The sequence below is a fragment of the Triturus cristatus genome, chromosome 4_2 (genome assembly GCF_964204655.1).
Source record: "Triturus cristatus chromosome 4_2, aTriCri1.1, whole genome shotgun sequence".
Classification (NCBI taxonomy): domain Eukaryota; kingdom Metazoa; phylum Chordata; class Amphibia; order Caudata; family Salamandridae; genus Triturus; species Triturus cristatus.
Window position 1 is genome coordinate 51169521 of NC_140586.1, and position 18653 is coordinate 51188173.

General features: G+C 45.5%; 1 protein-coding gene across 3 annotated transcripts in view; it reads left to right on the forward strand.

Moving 5' to 3' along the window:
* Positions 1 to 776: 776 nt before the first annotated feature.
* GPR108 (G protein-coupled receptor 108) overlaps positions 777 to 18653 on the forward strand; it is a 90588-nt gene continuing 72711 nt past the window's right edge. The window contains exons 1-3 of one of the 3 annotated variants that reach the window (XM_085600428.1): positions 777 to 934; positions 14530 to 14640; positions 16075 to 16125. In XM_085600428.1, coding sequence (XP_085456554.1) covers positions 833 to 934; positions 14530 to 14640; positions 16075 to 16125 — 264 coding nt within the window. In that variant the 5' untranslated portion in view covers positions 777 to 832. Of the gene's footprint in view, positions 935 to 1772; positions 1911 to 14529; positions 14641 to 16074; positions 16169 to 18653 lie in introns of those variants that run through there. The other 2 variants (XM_085600430.1, XM_085600429.1) reach the window with 2 other exon arrangements.

The following is an 18653-nucleotide window of genomic DNA, read 5'->3' on the forward strand; positions in this document are numbered from 1 at the left end:
GCGCGCGTTGTGCTGAACGCGCTGTGAGCGTGCACATCTGCTGTCCGGGCGCAAGCTGAGATCGCCAGAGAAGACACGGCGTGAGCGTGCACATCGGCTGTCTGGGCAAGTGCACATCTCCTGTCCCCCTTCGGCAACCAAGTCGACGACAATAGATTTCGCCAAGGCGAGTAGTGTATGTGCTGCGTCGCTAGGCGAGACCTAAAAAAGATTGCCAAATGACTCCATTTCATCAAGGGGAACATTACACTGTAAACTGTAATCAGGGCCACTGGAATTATGCAACAGAGGAGGACCTTTTTTATGCGGCAAGAAAAGGGAAATTATGGGTAACAATACGGCCTGTTTTGTGTAAGCATTACCTCATTATATTGACATTATTACACGTTACGCTAAGATTCATGACAGGTATGCCTCGTGGCCAGGTGACACGAACAAGGGCGTGGCTGGATGCTCCGTCAATCGCCCTCTTTATCCTCACCCAACATGGCTATCAGATAACGTTCTAGACGCGCAGGCTTAGTATAGTCAGGCAGCCTTCTTGGAATGTTTAAAGTACGTGTCATCATATAACTGTCCATCGTGTAACACGTAGCTACTACATGTTGACACAGCACTAGAGGAACACTAACAGAAGCTTTCCGTTTTGTGATTGGCCGTTAGCGGAGGCCGTAAAAAAGAAAGAAACGTATAGAGTAACAGCGGCTGTCTCTAGGACAGACCAATTGGACATTATCCCAGTCAGTCAGGTTAAGGCCTCGCTCTCTGATTGGGAGAACTGTTTCCGGTAGGAGGGATTTCCTATGGGTTGTTGTGGTGACGCGAACCGAGAATGGATGCGCGAAGTGGCCGGTGGCTGCTGCTTGGCCCCGTCGGACTCCTCTTGCTGCTCTTTGGAGGTTGTACGGGGCGAATACACCTGCTGCAGCTTACGGTTAGTCTTGGAATTGCTCTTCATATCACAACCGGACCCATGCCACGAATGGTCCGTTTTAACTCTCACTTCCTGGTTTGAGGCGCTGTCTTCCGGACACTGTGGCTGTACTTCCGTTTGCGAAGTCTTACTTCCGGAATCCCAGGATTTAATTTTTTCACTATCTAGACCTGGTCCCACTCTCTAGGTGTTTGAAGTTATTTGCGTGTTTATCTCTCAAGGCATTATGTGATGTCACCTACCTCTGTATTCTGGCTAGCTGTCAGTGCATTTTCTTGACAGATGACTTCTGTGTGGTTTGGCCAAATGACTCCTGCTTCACCAGGCCATGTGTTTTCAGGGAACTTTAATCAGACTTGTAACATGCTTCTTTTTAATTGAATGAATTATGCTAACCCAACGTGATAGTTTAAAACCCTTGAGGGGAAGCATGATTTATTAGGGTTGTCGGATTGTTCAGTTATTTTGAGTTTTTAACACCATGTTGGCAGGACACCATGATTCGATTTGTATGAAGTGCTATATAAATGCAACTACTAAGTAATACTCAAAGATATTGTCTAAAGGGTTGGCAGTCCACGTTGTTCATTTTTAGCAAACTAGGATTAGAATTCTCAGAATGCACTTTTTTGGTAAATCAAACACCCAGAACTGGAAACAGTGTTTTGATATGGAAAGCCTAGCAACTGTGGTGCGCTGGGAATATCTTGAGCCTTTGAGTTTCCTACGCTTGGAAAGTGAGCAATTACATTTGCAAGTGCCTGTAATTGTACCTAGCAGTTAAGAATGCCATGACGCCTAACTAGTGGCTGTTGCACATCATACAAGTATCAGATAATATAAATTAGCACATGCACAGTCTGTACAAGTACCAGATAACATAAAGTAGCACATGCACAGTCTGAGCAGGTTTGGGGGATGGTTTAAATGTCAAGCTTCACCATGGTAACTCTCAATGCCATAAACATATGTTACGGTAAGTCACCAATGAGACTGTGCGCTCTTCCTTTAGTTTATTTTTAATAGCCTAATGCATTCTGGGCGATTTGTTCCCGTGCCACTTCAGTTGATCAAATTGAATTGACACCCTATAAAACAATAATTTGTATAAGAAAAAAACAAGGACTGTAAAGTTGTGTCGTTGGCGACATGGAGCCATCTGATAACAAATGTACTCTGTAGGTTGCACTTTTTAGAAGGCTTGCAAGCATCCATCGAATGAAGAAATTTGCCACTTTTTATGCAATTGGAGGCATTTCAGTTGACTCTAATTTAGTGATACCTTACTTGAAGTGCAAATTTTGCATCATTTATGTTTTCCATTGCACTGTGTGTATACATATTTCCTTGCTTCCACTTTGCAGGACCTAAATTACTACTTGTGTAACACTTGATAAGTCTTGGGTTAGCATGGAAACAATGTGGGTCAACGTCTCACATTGGGATAGCCAATTCTGGTTTTCTAGTTTCCTGTGTGTCGTTTTTAGGTCTCGCCATTGCAGCGCATGCGGTGCATAGGAGGACCTTTTAGCCGTCATTCTGCTCTTTACGAAAGCACACACTCGTGCTTGTGGCGGCATCCACAAGCACGAGTGTGTGCTTCCAAAAAGAGCAGACTGATCGCGCGCGCATCACTCGCGGGTGCACTCCTCCGCCTTTCTTTCCTGTTTGTGTCAGCGCCCGTTGAAATTCAGGTAATCTCCGTGTGGTGCAGTACCACCACCACCTTCCGACTGTCGTTCTATTAGGTATTTATATGTATGCGCTGTGATTGCCATTTTTAGCTATCGCGTGATTGCCATTTTTAGGTATCTCGCCTGCGTTACAGTGCGAGGCACTGCTCGCGTAGCGAGAGATCTCTTGTAGGGGGTTTCAAAACGGAGCCAGGAATCGCACACGCCCGTGCGTGTGCTTTTCCTTTTGTGCCCCGCTATTGGCCTTTGCGTGCGTGTTTTTTACCAAGAGAGCACTCAATAGGCCAAAGGCGGGCGCACTGCTCCTCCCCATGGCCTATTGGTGTCTATTACGCGCACCAAAGGCTATGTGGTTTCAATTATCGTGCCCAGGCACATGCGCGATAATTGAAACCACATGTTTCGCTGTGGCGCACGTGCACACCACTCGCGGGCGTGTTTTTTTTTTTTTTTTGCGATCGCTTTCACTGCCGCTTGTTGATAGATAAAGGAAACTGCATACAATGTTAGTATTATTGTTAACCTATATTCACACCATCTGATATGGTTTTGAATTAGGCTTGTACATCAAATACTGTGCTGGACAATACGAATTACTCCTTGTTGACATAGTGTGTAACAATAAAAATTATGCTGTTGGTTAGTTAAACGTTTATCCTTATTAACAATTGTGTTAAAATATGGATGGCCTGGCTGTTTTTATTTTTTAGAGTTGTATAAAATGTTTGTTTTACGTGATTTTATGTGCTTTTATAATGGCTTTTTATGACAGATTCAAGACTCATAGGATGATGATTCTTAGGTGGCCCTGAACACTTCTGGTCAAGTAGTGGACCCATACCTGGGGTTTGTCGACAGAGCCCCCTGTAATCATCACTTTTAGCTGCATTTTGTAATTGCGTTCTGTATTATGAAATACTTGCACACATAAGCACTGTATATGTAACTAATTTTATTCTGTGTTATTTTTATATTTTGCTTTTATGGCCAATTTTGGCCGAATATAGAATAATTGATTAGTTGGCACCTTTTCATTCAGGCATAGTCTGAACTCTAGAATTTGAGATTCTTTGAACATTTTTGCTCAGTTATGTTTCTGGCCCCATTGTTGATTATTTTGCACAGGTTCAGTTGGGGGTGATAGCTGAGCCTACATGACTTTGAGCCAGTGCTTCCTCTGGAAGGGATTCAGCAACTTTCTCAGCATCATGAGCTATTAGTGCACTTTGTGTCTTTTTGTTAGAAGGAGAGGTCCTGGTTTCTGTGCTGGCGATGGTTTTACTTATGTTGGTTCTCCTGTGAAACCGAAAGGCTCTGTATGATGCAGTAGAGGAAATGTGGATTTGATCATATCTGCTTCTGGGTTGGGCGACCTTTCTTTTGTTGCTGCTGATGGTGTTTCAGTGGGTTGAAGGGCTTTAGACATTGTTCTTGTAGGGCCAATTCAATTTTGAGTGTGAAATTGCAGAGTTCTTAAGTTTTTAAATTTCATATACAAGGAGCTGATCCGTATACTTTTTTTGTTGTAATTGTAGCTCTAAAATCAACACTTATGGCAACTTTCTGGGAAAAAAACATGGTCTTTGTCTTTGACGGGAATTTAGATGTGGCATGAAGTCAGCTTTTCCTACTTTGGAAAAGAGACATTCCTGCTATTCCAGATCCAACAATGGTGTAAGATGGTCGTCATCATTAGGGGTACACATACATAAATAGTTTGATTGCTGAGAACTGTAGAATTCAACGTCCAATTACATATTTTTGGGGTTAATAATAACAAGCCAACATGTCTGTTTCATACACTGTACATGTAGGCGGTAACCCTCTGCAGCTCATATTGATTCTTGCATAGTTAACTATGGATAGTTCAAAGTGAAATCATCTGCTACACCAAGCTTACTTGACACCTGCTATTAGTCATAAGATTTACCCCCACAGCCTCTTCCGAATGCCTGAGATGTTCCACCCTACGGGCTGATATCAAATGCATGTTCTGGGGTTGCCAGCCAGCACAGCATTTCTATACTGTATGTGCCACCCTGTGGGCCGCCACTAGTCAAGACACATTACACACTTTAGAAGACTGTATTCTGGGACTCTACAAGTGCCCAAAAGTTGGCAGCGTAGTGAACAAATTCATACACATGTCCCTCCTTGCAAAATGGTCCCTCACTCTGTGGTGGAAAGGCAAGTCTTTGCCTGGACTGACCCAATGCATACTACTGTGATCCACTGGGCTGAATTGAAGGCGATAGCACTCAGACGAGAAGAGGTGAGGGGTCTCCTCAGACACCTAATCGCGATGCACTCGGACGCGATATTGCTGTCCTTTAAAGATTGTCGGGGACAATGCCAGACCACCTTAGGCATATCCATACACATCTACACAGAAACTAATATAGACTGATCTCCACTGAGTGGACCTTTTTTTTTTTTTTTTTTTAAACACATTTTTATTAGTTGTTTACTTATATCAGTGTACAGGCAATATTATGGATATATTCATGACATGACCAAAATTTCAGTACATTCCAATCGGCGTACCTCGCATCTCTTCCTCATTTCCTATTTAACAATTTCTCACGTTGTCCTTATTCAGTTGTGATACAGTCAATATCTGCACATATACTTCCCTACTTTATCAGCTACTGGAATATAACGGCTGGGGTGTAATAAACTACTTTTGCCTGTTTTATGCCTAATGGCAACCTTTCACCTCCATCCAGAACCTTCCTATCTCTGGACCGCTCCAGAACATGTGAATAAACTCTGCCCCCTCCTCTCCACAGCGGGGGCAAGCCGCTGTTCTTGTGTTAAAATGCCTATTGATATGTCCTGGGGTGAGGTATACTCTGTTTTTCTAGTGACCTTACTGACGCGTTCTGCCAATTCCCCCCCATGCTTTCTCATCTACTGGTTCCCCCAGATCTTTTTTCCATCGCTGCTGTAGCACATTCAGGGCAGGGAGTGTTGCACGACTGAGCATGTTGTATAAGCAAGTGACTGCCTTGAATGTCCCCACTGCCGACACCACATACTGGCACCGCTCAGATAGTGGCAGTTCAGATAACCCACTCCCCCATTGTTTGCGTATTGCCACTGTTAAGGTAGTATGCAATAGAAAGTCCACCCTCGGTATCTCATATCTCTCCCTAAATGTATCAAAAGGCAGCAGGGCTCCTGCCTCGTAAAGCATTCCCACTGTGGTTACCCCTGCTGTCATCCAAGTCTCTAGTCCTCGCCAATCTGCTCTATGTGGTAGTGCCCTGCATAGCGCTAAAGGAATATCTGGAGCATACGGGCACTTAGTTTTGGACCTCTGTAAATTTCTAATCCAGCATTTGCGGGCTACTCTTACTTCTGTAGTCATTTCCTTTTCCTTAACGGGCCACCATAATATTACTCTTGAGAGGAGGTCCAGACTCGGGCTTCCATCCCCCTGTTATGCAGTCCCCCTGATCTGACTCGCAACCCATTTCATGAGCAACTGCAACTGGGCGGCTAGATAATAGTACTCAAAATCTGGTGCTGCTAGCCCCTCTTTGCTTTTGGTGTCATTAATGTCTTCAGGGCTACCCTGCGCCTCCCACCGCCCCAAAGACACTCCGTCACCATTGTCCAAAGATGTCAAAACCTTTCCTTTGGGATCCATACCGGCAGTACCCCGAAGAAATATAGGAGTCTCGGAAGTATCGCCATTTTTAGGAGCTATATCCTACCAGTCAGCGATAAGGAAGGGTTCCCCAAAAATCAAAGCTGGCCTTCGTCCCTCTGATAGCTTTTCCCACATTACCCTCTAGGAGATCTACTCGATCATGATAGATTTGGACCCCCAGGTACAGGAGGTATCTACCTTCCCATTCTACGCCAGCTACCGCCTGCGGCTTGTCTCGCCCCTGGAAATAGAGATGGCTACCCCCAATTGACTTTGAGGCCTGCTACTCTCTCTAGTGCCAGCAGCAATTCCCTGGCGCGTCCAGATCTTCTTCAGTATTTCTAAGGAATAGCAGTAAGTCATCTGCATATAATGCTATATGATGGGTGCAGCCCTCTACCTCTAGCCCCTGATATAACTTTCCTGACCTGGCTTTAGCAGCCAGGGGCTCCATAGCCAGAGCGAACAGAAGGGGTGACAAAGAACATCCCTACAGCGTTCCCCTCTCCACCCCATAGCTATCCGATATGAGCCTTCCTGTCCTGACTCGGGCCTTAGAATCTGTGTATAACAGGGCTGTCCATGCCACAAACTCGGATCCCAGTCCGAATGCTCGCATCACTCTGTACAAATACAGCCATTAAAGGCTATCAGATGCCTTCTCTATATCCACTGCAAAGATGGCAGCCTCCTCTCTGCAGTAGGTATCTGCTTCCAGTATTCGCAACAATCTCCGAACATTCATTGCCATGTTCCGAGCTAGTATGAATCCCGCTTGGTCCTTATGTATAAGCTCCGTCATATGTGGCAATAGACAAGTGGCTAGTATCTTTCTTAGGATTTTATAATCAAGATTAGGCATAGAGAGGGGCCTGTATGCTGTCTTGTTGGATGCTTGCGTCCCTGGTTTCAACAGCGGGATTATTAGAGCCTTCCTACTGGTCCCTGGTAGTTTCCCCATTTGTTTTGCTTGATTGTACATCTCCACCATTTGGGGTCCCAAAAGGTCAGTGTATGTGGCATAAAATTCGACGGGAAACCCATTTGTCCCTGGCATTTTATTCCTAGCCATGGCCTTAATGGCACTTTTCTCCTCCGACAGCTCTATCTCCCTCGCGTAAACGTCTAGTTCCTCAGCTGTGGGGGATACTCTACTTCTATACAACCCGGTGTAGTATTCACAGTATATTCTATTTATGTCTTTCTGACGATACCGGGCCTCCCCCTGTTCGTCCTTAATTTCTAGGATAACACCCTCTCTTGGCCAGATTGGCCAACAATGCCAGAAGGGCCCCTGGTTTATCTCGTTCTGCATGCGCTCATGTCTTGTAATTCTTGTAATCAAAACAGCGCAGCCTCTCCACCTGGTCCGCTGCCATTTCTTTGGCTGCCAGCAACACATCGAGCTTATCTACATTCTCTGGTCTTTCTCCCTCAATATCTCGTAAACGCTGCTCTTCTATTAAAGTGTCCCCCAGGAGAGTCCTCCTCACTTCCACCATTTCGGAGATGCACCTGCCCCTAAATATCGCCTTGAAGGTCTCCCACTCTGCTATAGGGCTTGAAGCAGTTCCCGCATTTTCATCAAAGTATTGCTCTATGGCTGTTTGGATCGTTGCTTGATATCCCTGATCTTCTAATGCTTCTGGTCTGAGGCACCACGTGGGGATGCATGACCTAACCCTGGAACAGCCAAGCCCAATCAGCAGTGGATTGTGGTCTGAGACCGTTCGTGTCAGGTATTCGCTAGTCTGCACACACATGAACACCTGGAGGGCATATTATGGTGTCCAGCCTAACATGTAGCTCATGTAAATGCGAAAAGAATGAATAGTCCCTATCTCCCGGGTGTTGTGCCCTCCAGGTGTCTTATCAGTCCCCATTGCAGTTGCCAGTTTCGTCTTGTTCTGCGAATTGGTCTAGAGTCACATCCTCAACACAATTATAGTCCCCGCCTAAGAGCACTGATCCAGTCAATGCCTGAGCTAGTGGTCTAGAGAGGGCTGCCAAAAAGGAGGCCTGATCCGCTTTTGGACCATAGATACTCCCCATTGTCGCGTTGCGTCTCGTCCATCAAGCCTACTCCATTAAGACCACATAATGTCCTTCCAAGTCTGTGAACTGTTTAGTACACTGTCAGTCAAAGTTACTTTATTCGGTTCATAGCAAAAACCATAAAAGTACGACGAACATAAAACAATACAGCCATTTAAAAACATTTGCCATAAAATTACAAACGTATTAAAACAAATAGTTTTTTAGTCAAAATTCAAGAATGATATACACTATAACCATGTGATCTTTTTCCTCAATCTCATTGATATTACTAAAAAAGTGGCTATGTTAAATATCTCCCAAGGAGAACCCAACATCTGAAGATACATGAGTGCTGGTTTTACCTGTCTGAAACCTTTATTTTTTAATAGCGGAATAATGTATTTTTTACGGATTAAAGACAGGTGGCCACAGAAGAAGATAAAGTGCGTAGTGTCTTTTATGGAGAATCTGTCGCACGAACAGATCCCCAAATCCTTCTCCTTAGTCCAACCAGGAGAGTCAGTAAGTAAAAGATGGAATTTGTTCATTCTGAACCTGGTTAATAAAAAACGATGGTTCATCTTGTTAACAATACCCAAGTAAGGCTCTAAACTGTTAGATGTAGTAATCAACTGGTGTGCCTTTACAGTGGGTTTGAGTAATTCCCTTTCTTCCCTTATTAACATAGCCCTCTGTTTATAGGTGACTTTAGCCCATTTTAAATCCCCCTTTACTATGATGCTTGGATTTTCAAATAACTCAGGTCGGCCCAGGTACCTGGCTAGATATTTAATATGGTTCAACCACGGTATAGTTTTACCATACTCTAAAGATAGGCAGTCTTTTAAAATTGCATGATTCAGTTCTAGTTCAGGATTTAGCCAAATTGAGATCCATTTCAAAAGTGGGGCAATAGCTATGCGATCAGTTAAGTAGTCAATCCCACACTCTTGGTGGACAATATAGCCCGATGTTGAACAGGGAAGGGATAATAATGATTTTAAGAATCTATTTTCTACAACCTGTAGATCAGAGATATTTTTAAATCCCCACAAGTCAGCACCATATAGTGCAATGGAGGTGCATTTGGCTACGTAAATGTTCAACATGGCTTGCATGGGCTTCACCCCCAATTTGCGTCCAAACTCCAAAACAGCAAGTGTGGCCCTAGCAAAAGCATTGCGTTTGGCAGCCAATTGTGAGGCCCAAGTGGACTTGTCATCAAAAATGACACCTAAATAAGGGAATCTTGTGACCCGTGATAAAACATGACCTTCACAAAACATAGTTTTAACTCTCTTTGAATTGGAACCCACAAACATCACATGGGATTTTAGTACACTGGAACGTGACTCCTGCTCTTACCCAAATTAGCACCCCTCTGGCAAATGCTTAACAGTTGTGCGGTATACCTGACCCCGCCAGCGACGCTGTAGCGCAGCCCCTTCTTTCGCATTTATATGTGTCGCCTGCAGCATTGCAATTTGCACCCCTCTGCGCACTAAGAATGCATGTACCTTATGGCGTTTGTCATGGAGTGCAACCCTCGTACGTTCCAGGAAATACACCTGAAGTCTATGGTGAATCCCATTGGGTTTCCGCAGAGTTCTCCATATCTAATTTCTGACCCCAGACACGCCTGGCCCCTATAGAAAACCCCCAAAACAAACAACTTCCCAACTCCCCTTCGCCAGGACATGTAGAAGTAGTCCCCCCTCCCATCCAAACACTTAAGCTGTTCTTCTGGCTATGCAGTTGTGGCTATCGCCAAGACCCAAGAGCCCCTCCACCCAATATCCCCTCATTGTTCCTCTGGTAGTCTTTGCCCCAGCCTCCCTCCTCCTTCCCCTCCGTCTATCAACTCCTCCTGAAGCCCCCCTCCCCTCTCATTTCGGTGACATCTTCAAAAAGGATATAGTCCAGCTGAGTCTGCTGTTCTTCTGACTTGTAATTTTCCGGTTAGCCACGTTCATCAGCTGTGATAGGCGTTACTTTTGGTAGTTCTGTCTCCGACTCCTCTGCTGCACTAGATGTTGAAGACTCCGACGACCGACCAACTTCTCTGTCGCTCCGAGTTGACCTAGGGCTGGACCCCGACTGGCTAAGCTCCACCACCGCTCTGAGGACCTTGCATCATTCCGCCTGGACTTCTATCGAGGTGCTCTTGCTTTGCCGTACCCTGCTTCTCTCCTCACCGCTGCTGATCCCGGTAAGCTTGCCCTCGGTCCACGCCCCGGTCCAGAGTCCAACCATTTCCAGGCTTCCTGCGTCATCTGAAAGAACTGTACTCCTGTTGAGCCAACCACCCGCAGCCACGCTGGGACAACATTGCAAATGGGAGCTGCAGTTGCCGCAGCTTCCTCTTAACCGCCAGAAACTTGGTTCTTTGCCTCTGAACCTCTCTGGTAAAATTGGGGAACACTAGAACTTTGCTATTTCCAATCTATAAGTAATTTTTCTGGCTGGCCTGCTTAAGAATGTGGTCTCTATCTCTGAAATGGAGCAGGCGTGCCACTATTGGCCTTGGTGGGGCCCCTGGCTTGGGCACTCTGGATGGGACTGTATGCGCCCTCTCTCTAGGGCATAGAATGGGGATAACTCCTCTGGAGCCACTTCCCTTTTGATCCAGTCCTCCAAAAATTGCACCATGTTGTTTCCTTCCTCCTTCTCCGGTACTCCAACTATGCACAAGTTATTTCTGCGCGATCTTCCTTCGCTGTCCTCTGCCCGCACCTCTAGTATCCGTAGTTTAGCTTCAGCGACTGCGTGGGATTTCCGCAGATCCGATACCTCCGTTGGAAGGTTCGCGAGCGTCCTCTCAGTGCTGGTTATTGTCTCCGCTAGGCGGCGGTGATTGTCTTTTAGGAGACTGAGTTCAGTGCCAATGGCATAAATTTCCGTTTCAAGTGCTTCCCGGGATGCTGTGAAAGCCTCCATGATGTCCGTCAGCTTGGGGCTTGTAACAGAGGCATCCCTCCCTGTTACTGGGTTGTCATCTTCTTCGTTCGTCTGGGTGTTCTCGCCGCCCGTAGCAAGGATACCGTGTCCTTTCTTCTTCGATACTTTCCCCATGCTTGTCCACAATCTCACCACTCTGGTAGTTGGGCGTCAAATAGCAGTCCCTTGCTAATTCCTATCAACAATCTACACCGGCCCTCCTTGAGGCGTTTGGCTCTAGGCGCCTGAGCTGATCTGGTCAAACCACCCCTCTTGGCGGTTCATGGACTGGTGCCCCTGGTTCCATTTGGACCTGCAGTGGCCCTGACGTCGGGCGTCTCCCAAATGGCCTAGGGCCTCAGTTCAGGGACAGGGATTGTTTTCCCGGTCAACTGTCTCCCTGCTCCATAGACCGTGCTCTTTTTGGCTCAGGCAGGCCTACTTCCCTCTGGTGCCTGGGGTTCAGTTGCCTCACTCAGCGGTATATTCAATATGTCTTCCCTGCTCTCAGCAGGGGCTGCCCTGCCCTGTCTGTTGCCCACAGCTGCTCTGATGGATGCAGATCCCCTAGTCACCATGCTGGCTGCTCGAGGACTCACTCGCTTTCCTCCACGTTCTTGGTCTTTTATATTGCTATGTAACTGCCATTATGGGTCTCAGAGCATTCTTTGGTGGGCCCTCTCCCAGATTAGTCCACACTCTCAATGCGGGTTTCCTCTCTGCTCGTGGGCCTGCCCCCGCGAAGTCGCCTCTTTCTTTGCATGCAGGCCGATCCTGTGTGTCTTTCCGCCATTCGCCGCTCTCCCATAATGCCTAGGCCTGGTGTCCAGGCCTCAAGTTTCTCAAGCCCGACTGGGGCCTCCAGCCAGACATGTGCTTCTTCCCCTGGTTCCTTCACTCCTCTGCCTTCTGCCACTCTCTGCTATTACCGGTCCTCCCCGTTGGGGCCTGCTGGGTACGGCTGCACAGCGCGTCACTCGCAACCTGCTGCTTCTTCCTTCTCGTCCCTGACTCCGATCCTCAGTGTGGCAGCCTTAACACTGTTGCGGTAAGCACTCACCGCACTCTGTTGACATCGGCGCTTGTCCACCCGATCAGCGGGTGCTCAATTCGGGCCGCCCGTATCTCCGTTGCTCCTTAGGGCCGATCCCACCTGAGCTTCCGTCCCCGACTTCAGCTCCTGTTTCACGCTGCGGCTCCCATTTTGCTTGCTGTTTCCTGGGGTCTTCCTGCCCATGGCTTCGTTCCCACGCTATTTGCCTCTCGATCTTGCATCTACTTGCTCCGGGGCACTTCAGCTCTCATTTCCCCTGCCTTAAAGGGGGGCTGGGGTTCAGGATTCTATCGGATAGGGGAACACTAGGCCGGAACTCCGAGGTCCACTCCCATTTACATCAGCGTCCGGCCATGCCCCCTCCACTCAGTGGACCTTGATGACAACTACTGCACAGCGCGGACTGTGCATGCCTGCCCTAGACCTGCCTCCCATACACACTCCTGATACATATAGATCAGGCCTGTCACAATTAGTTACCTTTTATGTTTGTTATTACAATTATTTTGTATTTCTTTACAGCCATTTCTCCTTTACACTGCAGATTTAATATATTCTAACATACTTGTAGAAATTACTACACCGCTGCTCTAAGATATGTCACTCAGATTGTTTTCTTTTTTCGCATTAGTGTGTGAAATTTGTTTCATTAATGTCCCGAACATCGGCTGTACCATGTAATTGCATAGTTTTGTATTTAAAAAAAAAAAAAATCAATAACAATAGTTAAAAAAAAATCCTTAAAAAAAACCAAAATCTAACATATTTTGTAAAGGACCACAAGGGCTTCCAGGAGCCATGTGGGACTGGGTAGGTGAGAGGGTAGATGGGGAAGCAACCCCAGCGGGGTCGGGGGGAGCGGGGGCTGGCATTATGACAGAGCATATTATTTGAATTTTGATATAACACAGACATAATTTAGCACCTCACTGCATGGCACCAAATGTGATAATGGATTTCTTTTTGTTCATAACCAATAGATTTCCTAAGCTTCTTATCTCCTGGATAACTAGATATTTTATAGAATTTCACATCCCTACATCTGGAGGATGGGATAGGCCTTGCCTGAAAATGTCACTCGTATTTCGCTGTCTTAATTTTCTCCATTGCCCTCTTTGGGTCACATGACAAACTCTGCATTGTTATGTCATGTAATGTTGTACATTGTCTTCTATGGATAAAGAACACCTTTACTATAAAATCGCAATCTCCACAGTTGTCTAACCCTATGACCTCATATGTCTCTTCATGGTCCCCTTTGTGTGACCTGACTGTTGAATGCTGCTCTACAGAACCATTAACCCTCACATGTCCCCCTAGCCCTGCACTTTGTTGTGAGTGTCCCTCATTTTGCCTGTGTGCCACATCACCCTTGACTAGTGCTCTATGTTGTCGTAATCATCCTGCATTTTCTGCTGTGGGTAAAATAACCCCTAAATCCTGCTCTATGATGTCTTACGAACCTTAGTCAAGTGGCTGTTCAATCATGAATCGCGTCATTATCTGCCTGGATTATCTACTGGGACATACAATGACAGATCCTGCTCTTTAATGTCATAAACCCCTTGAAGTTTCTCAAATGGGTCACTTTAGGATGTCATCATCCACTTGTGCACTCTGCCATGCGTCACACTATTTCAAATCCTGCTGTGTCATGTCCTAATTCACCTGCATTGTCTCCCCTGGTTCCAATGACTTACAAATCCTTTTGCACATGGTCACAAACCACCTGCATTGTGTCCCCTGGCTCATGTGACGAACCAAGCATGGTCTCCTTTGGATCACTTGAGTTTGGATTCCTGCTACATGATTTTGTAGTGTATCTGCATTATCTCCTATTTGTCATTGTACCATTTGAATTCTTCTCTGTTATGTCATGGTCCGCCTATACTGACTCTCTTGGGTCACATGGGCACCCAAATGTACTCTGACTTTATAACCCACCTGCACTATCTCCCATGATCCATTTTGTCATAATCCCCCTGCATGGTCTCCCGTAGTGTACACAACCTCTGACTTCTGATTTGTGATGTCATACTCCACCTGTATTGTTTCCTAGGAGTACACAACTTGAAATTTAATGATACCCAGCATGGTAAGGCCTGTTGATGCACTCATGTCTACTTTCATCTCTGCCATGTACTCGGCTCACTTGTTACCTCGTTTGCTCTGGCTCTCTGCTTCTTGTTTTCCCACCTAACAATGCTCTCTGTTACAGGATGAGAAACGCTCCAACATTCAGGTCAACAGCTTTGGCTTTTTTGCAAATGGAACCCTGGAAGTAATCATGAAACTCAGGCTTGTGCGGCCTCCCGACAACCAAAGCCGGGTAAGTAAGGAGGAGTAGGGATTTTGGGCCATCATTGACTGTCCTGCTTAGAATGTAATCAAGCCATAGTACTCTCATATGTAGCCTAATACCGGACACCCATGTAGGAGGTTTTTGCAGGCCCCACATGCCAAGAGAAGCCATTTTAAAGTTAGAAAACAAATTTCCTCAAGGAAAGAGAAAACAGCTGCTAGAGCATCTGGCACCATCTGGTAGTTTTATATCTTAGCTACTTCATCATTAATAAGAAGGCTTGCTTCAAAATCAGTAAATAGATTTTGTAGCACAAGTACACGTGCTGAAAAAGAATGGAGCCTGGGGAATAATGCCCCCTCTGTTCCTCCCCCAGAGAGAGCCATTGATACCAGAGGCTAAAGTATCAGCCAGTATTGAGAAGTCTACACTCCCAGTAGGATTTCTGTCCTCTTGCCATCTTCTTGCAGGATGCAATTTATTCCTGTTCGCCATTCAAAGACAGCTTGTGGCTCTGTGTGCTGTTAGCATCCACAGACATGTTAAGGTCCCCACTTCTCTACTATGGGGATCAAACCTATCCCAATCCTTGGGGTGCTATTCCTCGTCTCTCACTATCCCTAGACAGGTTTTCGTTCATCCATTCTCACTCGTCACAGATAAGGTGGGTTTCAGCCTCTTTCTCTGTTACAGACAGAATGAGCTTCATCCCCTCTTACTTTCCTCAAACAGGATCTTGTTTGCCTATCCTCCCTCAGGAAGGGGTCTGTCCCATTTCTCTATTCATAGGTAGGATGTGGGACATCCCCCTCTCTCTATTCACAGTCAGGAGAGGCTCTGCTTATTCCCACAGTTGGCAAACAGGAGTTTTAATGGACTAATTATTATATAGTTGTTTTTAAATCAACATACCGTTGAACCTCTGTGCACTGCATAGTTACTGTTGTTTGGTTGTGGTTTTCTCAAACAGGGGTCACTTTGCACTTATGCCTTTGAAATACCCCCTTGGGTATGTGTGCTTTGAATAAACCAATTCTTATAATTGGAACCTGCAGAATGCCTTTGTAGTAATTCATATGAAGTAAGTTTGCTGTTTTGTTTACGTTCTATTTAGAATGAATTCGGTGTGAATCACTGTCAGTTTACTTGTGTTTCTCACCCAGGTTTACACAGACATGTGGGTTGCTATTGTGACTGAAGAATATGATCCCTATCAGGGCAAGTGTATGATCACTGTGAATAATGTGAACTTTCACTGTGTCTAAGACAGTGTAGACATGCCTTTACTGAGTAGTGAATTAAACAATTCTTATATGCGAGGCTGCCCTGCTGCAAGTTCATAGCATGCAGTGACTAGATATGGTTTCTTAGGAATTCAATCATGTCAATAATTATGTTGACTGCCTCCTAGGCCAGCCTCAGCCTACCTGAGTCCTAATTATCTTTGGGTTTCTTCTGCAGATCGGTTTCAGCCTGTCCCACGCCAAGAGCGGCCAGTTCCTCTCCTCTCCGGTGAGCTCAGTGCGCCAAAACCAACCATGGGCTTAAGTGAAGGGTATGGAATGATTTGGCAGGAGTTTGTGACTCAATGTCATTCCATAAATAATGTGTGGGCACATAGTTTGTTTTACTGACATGACAGTAGTACTGTGAGTGTAAGTATTTTTTCTTGGGTATATGTAGGTATTTTTGTTCTGGTCATATGTATATATTCCAATTTTCAATTGTATGTGTAAGTATGGTTTTTAGGTGTGTGCATGCATATCTGTTCTTTATCTTCGTTGTGTATATCATTTATTTGCCTTCGTAAAGACATGTAGTACCTTGTCTTTATTTTATGTAGTAGTATTATATTTTGGTGCTGCTTGCCAGTGCTTAGTGTTGGTCACCAATCTGTGTTTATTTTCCATGTGAGTTTGCCTTAATGGGGTTTGTGTGTTTAAGTGCTTTTCTTGGTCAAGTGTCTAACCCCTTCGCTGTCAGACTCTTCTGGTTGCGAGGATATATAGGGCTTGTAGGTTCACCAAGAACCGGAGGTGCCCAGAGCCAATAACTGAGCTGCACCTTGCAATGGGTTTTCATTGTGTACCAGGTATACAGCAATTCATTTGGTAAAATATAAAGAGTGTAAAATAGGTATCAAGGAAACCAATGTATTTCTGAAATGGGAGCAAGATATGGAGTTTAGAAGCAGTGGTTATTTGTACATCTCTGAATTTATGGGTACCCATACTAGCATGTTATGTTATGTTATATGTTATGTTATAAAGGATTTTATAGTGCGCTCAATTACTCAAGAGTGTCCTGGCGCGAGCAGTTATTGGAGAACCTGAAAGACGGGAAGTTTGAATCGGCTAATTAAAAAGAAATGTTTTGAGTTGTTTCTTGAGCATGTGAATTAGAAGGCATTTTTCAAAATGACTAATTTGGTACACACTGCCTTACATTTGAAAGGCAGAAATGCATCGAATGACACATTGCAATAACACTTGTTCTACTATTCTATGTTCCCCTAAGTCCACACAAGTGAGGTAGAATTTTTATCAAGAGACCTGGGGGAATGCTGGGTGGTAGAAAATTTGTGCTCGCCCGGTAAGCCTACAATTTTCCCACACAGAAATGTGAGGAAAACATGATTTATTGAGTCACATTTGAGGTGTGCAGGGGATTCTGGGAAAGAAAAAGTTGGGTATCCATGCAAGCCACACCTCCCTTGACTCTCAGGTGTCTAGTTTTCAGACATGTCTGGGTTTGGTAGGTTTCCCTAAATGGCTGCCGAGCCCGGGACCATAAATGCAGGTGACCCACTTGCAAAACCAGCTTGTTTCGTGGTTGATAATTTTGATGCCTCAACAATTTGTTTTTGGCCCTTCCCTGTCGCAGGCACTTGGCCCACCCACACAAGTGAGGTAGCATTTTTTATCGGGAGACTAGGGGAACACTGGGTGGTAGGAAATTTGCACCAGCCTGGTAATCCCACAACTTTCTGAAACAGAAGTGTGAGGAAAACGTGTTTTTTTTTTTTAGCTAAATTTGAGGTTTGCAAGGGATTCTGGGTAAGAAAACATTGGGGAATCCACACAAGCCTCACCTCCCTGGACTCCTCCGTGTGACTTGTTTTCAGAGATGTCTGGGTTCAGTAGATTTCCCTAGATGGCTGCAGATTGCGGGACCAAAAGCGCAGGTGACCTCCTTGCAAACACCAGGTCATTTTGTGATCGATAATACAATTTACCAGGGCCTCTGGGTAAGTAAACCTTGTGCGATCCACACAAAACATACCACATATTACTCTTTTGGTGACCAGTTTCCAAAAATATGTGAGGGCAGAAGGTGGTCCCTCCAGAGAAAGTATGCACTGACGGTAAAAAGCAAAAAAAAAACACACCAAAACAGTACTGCACAAATATCCACTAGTCAATCACAGGCATTCTGGTTGGATTTGGCACAAGTATAAGTAAATGGTTCATAAAAAAACTTTATTCATCATTGACTTTACGAAATACAATCCGCAAAAGTAAAATAATTTCAACATTACATCAAAGAACCACTGACTTACAGCTTGTGAGCTGTAAAGCCACGTCAAGGCACCATCCCTTTTACAGTCCATTCACATGCCATTCATGCGCCAGACACAAAACAATTCACACTGCCAACTGCAGGATCAACACAATACAACACTTATATTTACAAACAGAACCATTCAAGGGACCATCACTCTCATACGCCAATAGGACTAACGCACCAATCTCTCCACCAAGCACCCAAACATCAGACAATTGACAACCACACCTCAAGCAAGTCCATACACATACTGGCTACTAGCCTCCAACACACAACCTGTCCACACGCACCCCCAGCCAAGCGCCAGTCTACATACACCGACTGCCGAGCAAGCACCAGTCCACATGCACCGCCAGGCAGGCGCCAGTCCACACGCATCGCCAGGCAGACACCAGTCCACACACACCGCCAGGCAGATGCCAGTCCGCACACACCGCCAGGCAGATGCCAGTCCGCACACACCGCCAGGCAGACGC